Below are 5,764 nucleotides of genomic sequence, written 5' to 3'. Positions count from 1 at the left end.
ATATATATATATATATATATATATATATAGAGAGAGAGAGAGAGGAAGAGAGAGATTATATATATTGTGTATCAATAGACATTGGCATCTTTCCTGAACTCTGGTTGTTGAATGGATCACATCTTTCAAAGTGGCATACAATATTGTAACCAAATGCCTGACTTACAACAACCTGTTCTTCATCACTGCCCTCACCTTCATTGCTTCTGTCCTCTTTGGTCCTCGACAACTTCTTTTATTACTTATTACTGATTTTCTGATGCATTCCTATCACCATCATCAACACCTTCTGAAATAAGTACAGATTTGTTTCTCCATCTTCCCAAATTCTTACAAAGATGAACCTAAAACACATGCATAAAGGCTATTATACTGCCCACCAATGCTGGTCAATAGTGCCAGCTACACCAAATATGCATCCCATAAACTGACTTTGTCAGTTAAGCATGACGCTCAGATTTTTTGGTCTCCGAGTTATTTTTATAAAAGTGCATTAAAAATGACATAGAAAACACATTTGGATGTAAATTTATTTTTTTTATAACTTGCATTTATGTGTATTTTCTAGTCTAAAATTAGCTCACTATGGAGCCTTGAGAGCATGTGACTAACGTGCTAATGCTTCCTTTACTACATTGTTACCAAAAATGTGAAGCACATGGTAAATCAATTTTAATTTTACTGGTTGACGGGGATGTCATTTGACATCACTAAAATAAAATTTTGTTGGTTGAACATTAATATTGTAATTTAAATGCACTTTTCTTAGCGTTATTTATAAATGACGATATCCCATAGAGCAAATAAAATAAAATACATGACTCCAAGTTTAATTACATTCCTAACTGACATTTCTGTTTGAACTTGATTTATGTGCATTCTATTGAAATAACTTATTAATAAAAGTTATTATAAATTATATTGTTTGTGAACTTTAACTAGCATCACTTTAGTTCTGTGAAATACAATTGTGTGTTTACTTGAGGTAAAAGAAACAAAAAAATAGAAGATGTCCATCAAAAATGTAACTTTGTGTGCTTTGTCCGATATTTTGGTCGTCAATTTTCTTTGAGGTAAAATGCTTTCATCCAAAAGCCCCTGGCGTTTTTTTTTTTCACACTTCAAATCATCTTATCTCGCTTTGGCAATTTGAAGCAACCAAAACAACCAACACGTTGTGCTCGCACACAATGCCTTCAAATTACGCTTAACAAAAACAGTTTAAGTGGAGTGAGACGCACATCTATGACTCCTGCGACAAGGGCAGAAAGAGTGCCGCTTTTCTCTTTTTACACACTTCACCCCCTGAAAGGCAATTTGGAGATAAAGGTTGAAGCCGGCATCTAACGCTAATCCTGCCTCACCTTGAGTCTGATCGAACTCTGAAAATCATCCGCAAATCTCTCGTTTTTTCCCTAAACCGTAAATACATCCACACGGTTCGCACAACGGAGGGCAGCTTTCTTTTTCTCGCACTGGAAGCTCTCTGAAGTTAAAGATGGTGCCGACAGATGGTGGAAGTTTTTAAAGTTTTGATGGCCGATAAGGTTACTTTATTTTGTTTGTTCAGGTTCCTGTGAAGCGCAGAGATGAGGCAAATCCATGCCGGGATTATCTTCCACTTTCTCACCTTGCACAGGTGTGGAGAGCTGATATGGCCCAAACCCACATGCTCCCGATGCACCATGGGAAGAAGCGGGACAGCTGTGAGAGGGAAGCCACAGGCTTGCACAGATTATCAGACCATTTCCATTTAATACGAATGGGAGAAGAAAGAAATTAATTGCTTTAGAATATTCCTCTGACAAGTCCTGTCTGAACTCTAGTTATAGATGTGTATAGTATATGGGAAAATATTCTTCATACTTCCTTGTTTAGCAAATGCAAAACTACCTTTGCAATGAAATGACTTGCATAAACTAAAAAGTGAAGATGATTTGACGCATAAAACTTACTTTCGGTGTAATCATCAGGCTGATTCAGTCATATGAAACAATATTGTTGACACCACCCAAAAGACACCAATAAGCATACCAATAATTATAGCTACCTTTCTTATCAGGTTTGACATTTAGAGGTGAACAGAATCAGCAAAACATGTATTGATAAACAAACTGGACAAATAATATGCTAATTGATTAGGTTTTGTAGTGTTTTTTTCTCCTTTTTAAAAGTCAATAAGCCATTTTATATATGTGGTCCTACCATTTTATTGTTAGTTACATTTTAGTACTACAGTACTGCTTTAAATGTTTAGGAAATTACTGTTATTGCATCTTCATGAACATCGTAAAGTATTGGAAATTTGTTGATTAAAATTTGTTGTACGCCTCTAAACGCACAAACCAGGATACAAGCATGTTTTTAGAAGTTCTTGCATTCTTTAGAGAAACAAAGGCTTCAGCCCTCAAAACTGATAAATGGTAAAGTAAAAAGAGAAAAGAGAGGAAACATTCTAGAATGTGAATTAAAGGAGTCACGGATAAAAGCACTTAAGCCGAAAGTGCCATTGTTCAAAGACCAATTTGCCACAACGAGCCTGCGAGCTCAGATAAACATAATTTCACTCGTCACTGCGATTACCACACCGCTAATCGCTTCATTTTGCATGTCGCTATTGCCGGTAAACAAAAAGTCATAATTTAGTGGAATTAGACTTCCAAAAAACAAATCCACTTGAACCTCTTTTGTTCTTAAGAATGCACAGAATACTGATAATGCGTTTTTAATCCCTCACAGTCTATTAAATTGTTTGGGTATTTAAAAACGTTCAAGCTTTCAAAAGTCGGTACAATTGCACAAAATACATTTTTTTGGGGGAAATTAAGTACAACTTTCAGGATTATAAGAGAAACGTGTTGCAATTATGTTTGTTGTTTGGGGAATGTTAGAACTCATGAAACAAAAGTTTGACAGACCAAAATCTGAGAGACCGATATACCACAAAGACCGTGATCGTTTTATTTTCTTACAGTTCCTTTTATACTTTTCCTCTCATGTAAAAACTCTTTCAGCTTTTGAGTCTTTGCTTAGATGCAGCACTTAAAGCACTACTGATTCCGGCCCAGCAGAACCAGTTCAAACCGAATTCATGCGGGACTCTAGTTCAGACAACAAAGAGCATCCTGAATTGCAGAACACAATGGCATCATGGGAATTTTCCAGGACATGTTCTCGACATAACTAGGTTGAGTACTAGAGTTTGCATTGATTCTAGAGCTCCTGCTGAGCCGAGACAAACAAAATAATAAAGGCCTGGTCTCAAATGTTGCTCTTAGTCAACACTTGAGCGAGGAGTGAGGACTCAACACTTTGGTGGCGTAATGCAGCATAAACTGTTGGGTTGAAACCCACTCTGAAGTTCAGTGCTTTGCAAAAGTGTGCACTAAAAAGCACCCTATTAAAACGTAAAATGATGAATGAGACACCCTACGGTCTTGTGTACTTCATGGACACATGCAAACAGGAACACATAAAACAGCCTTTTGAGGCAAGACCCTTAAGTAATAAATATGAAATCTTAAGTAATTTCCTGGAATCTGTAAAATTGTAGATTAGTATCTTCATAATTACAATCACCGTACCACTTTTTTTCTTTAAAAGCAACAAATGTTCCCCAGTCACAATCTGATTAACTTAGATTTCAGATGATACAGTTCAGTTTTTATTGTTTTTAATAAAATGGCATCACATTCTTAACATTAAACAAGAAATTGGCTGATAACATCAGTTTAAACTGACAACTAAATTGTCACATTTACAATAAAGTGGAAATGTGGTTTTAGACAAAAAACATGTACGTTAGAATACATTAACACGTATTAAAAAACAAACAAAAACACTGGGTTTTGACTTTACCCAAAACTGGGCTGAGCCTGTTGGGTCATTTTGTTGGATTATTTTTAGCTATACATATTGGCCAATTACTGCTATTGGCCTATATTTGTAACTATCAGCGTTATTAGACATCGGCTGGATATTTAAACAGCTAATTATGTCCTATCAATCAAAAGGGAGGTGAAAAAGTGGGCCATTACAAAACTCATGCAGTGAATAAAACATCTCCGGCTTGTTAATTAATAGCACTTAATAATAATTATCACAGCTTGACTGTTATTTAAGCACCCTAAGTTAGCCAAAAAGATGCTATAGAGAATAAAATAATTAAATTCCATTATTAGTTATTTAATGTAAGGGTGTTTAAAAAGGTGGCAGAAAGCGCAGTACCACCACTGGTACTAGAAGTACCAACTATCGGTATCAGAAGATGTTTTATTTAACAGATATCTGTATTAGCGCATACATTTTGTATTGCGCATCTCTATAGTTATTTTCACAATGTTGTGTATTTTTGTGCAACAAAGCTGCTGGTTTATAGCAACCATAATATAGATCAGTTTGTCTCCTGTCCTGAGTGAAAACTTCCTGTGGGGAATTTCCTTGGTGAAATTAAAATTTTTACATTATTTAATTGGAGTGAAAACAGTGATCCACTACCTAATACAATTATAGATGTAACTTAAAATCATTTTGAGGTAAAATTAAGCCAGCATTATAGTCAATGTGATTAACTGTGCAAGCCACCTTGATTGGTTGGTTTAGCACAAGGTATTGTTCCACCCAACGGCAAGATTTCAGCTGGGTTCCTTTTAACTCAGCCATTTTTTTTTTGAGTAAACACAACCATGTTTTTTTTACAGATAAAAGAAAACAAGCAACTCTCAGTAATAACAGAGGCAATAAAAATAACAACTATGGAGGTTAGATTAAAACCTTGCATTCCATGTAAATGTACAAAAAATCTCTTGCCGACAATCCCTTTCTCTTGGTTTATCTTAAGAGGTAAGGGAAAACTGGTCTTGTTCAATGGGTTTTTCAACCCATGCTCCAAGTCCTGCTTTGTAGAAAGCTTTGAAGAGAGTCTGTTTGGCCGCATGATACTCCACTGCCGCTTGTTTTGCCTCGTGGTAGGAGCCTGGCCGAGATCCTTGGATCCGCAGAGTCTCACTGAGCTGAGAGAGGTAAAAGGATATTTGCTTTTTAATATACTAACAACCCTCTACGGACACCTTAGCAATTGAATTGCTATTGGCTAGTACATTTTTTAGTTTACTCGCCAGACTGTTTGACACAAAATCCGTTTCCTCTTTTTTTTTTCCACTATGTACGGGGTCACAAGAGAAATATTAAGGGAATAAATTAAAAGAGTTATATACCGTTATCAGCATATTATTCATCTCTCGTTGTCTCTGAGAGAATATGCGGCGTCAGATGCCGAAAGCTCCATCATTCCGTTTTTACTTTCACTTTCTGCATAGTGAATTGACTGACATTAAGACGTTCACCGGCATAACTCTTGCGCAAAGTTTGCACGTTGCTTGCGTGACATCCATTGGCTCGCCTTCATGGTTTAAAACAGAAATATTTCCAACATTGCGACATAACCCCCCCGTATCGAAAACGTACCAAACCGTGACACCACTGTGTCGTATCAAACCGTGAATTTTGTGAACCATTACACCCCTAATATATATATATATATATATATATATATATATGTGTGTGTGTGTTTGTAAAATGGGAAGTACACTCTTAACTTTCAGTCAGTCAAGCATTATAATGTGATAATCAAGTATTATTTAATGATAGAACTTTAGTAATTAGAATTAAAACTTAGTAACTATGTATGAATGCAGGTGCTTTTTTGGTCATTCAGTGTTTCTGTAAAAAAAAAAAAAAAATTGGGGGGAAAAAAACAAAAAAA

The 5,764-nt window shown here is 35.8% G+C and overlaps 1 protein-coding gene across 4 annotated transcripts in view; it reads right to left on the bottom strand.

The window, feature by feature from the left end:
* LOC107687876 (double-stranded RNA-specific editase 1-like) overlaps positions 1 to 5,764 on the bottom strand; it is a 45,132-nt gene that overhangs the window by 4,299 nt on the left and 35,069 nt on the right. For 2 of the 4 annotated variants that reach the window (XM_016485361.1, XM_016485359.1), the window contains exon 12: positions 3,688 to 5,012. The exons of 1 other annotated variant lie outside the window; for it this stretch is intronic. In XM_016485361.1, coding sequence (XP_016340847.1) covers positions 4,836 to 5,012 — 177 coding nt within the window. In that variant the 3' untranslated portion in view covers positions 3,688 to 4,835. Of the gene's footprint in view, positions 1 to 1,364; positions 1,705 to 3,687; positions 5,013 to 5,764 lie in introns of those variants that run through there. One more of the 4 variants, XR_001634174.1, reaches the window with a different exon arrangement.

The sequence above is a fragment of the Sinocyclocheilus anshuiensis genome, unplaced genomic scaffold (genome assembly GCF_001515605.1).
Source record: "Sinocyclocheilus anshuiensis isolate Anshui unplaced genomic scaffold, SAMN03320099.WGS_v1.1 scaffold273, whole genome shotgun sequence".
NCBI lineage: Eukaryota > Metazoa > Chordata > Actinopteri > Cypriniformes > Cyprinidae > Sinocyclocheilus > Sinocyclocheilus anshuiensis.
Note: the sequence above shows the minus strand (reverse complement) of the source record. Positions and strands in the feature narration are given on the sequence as shown.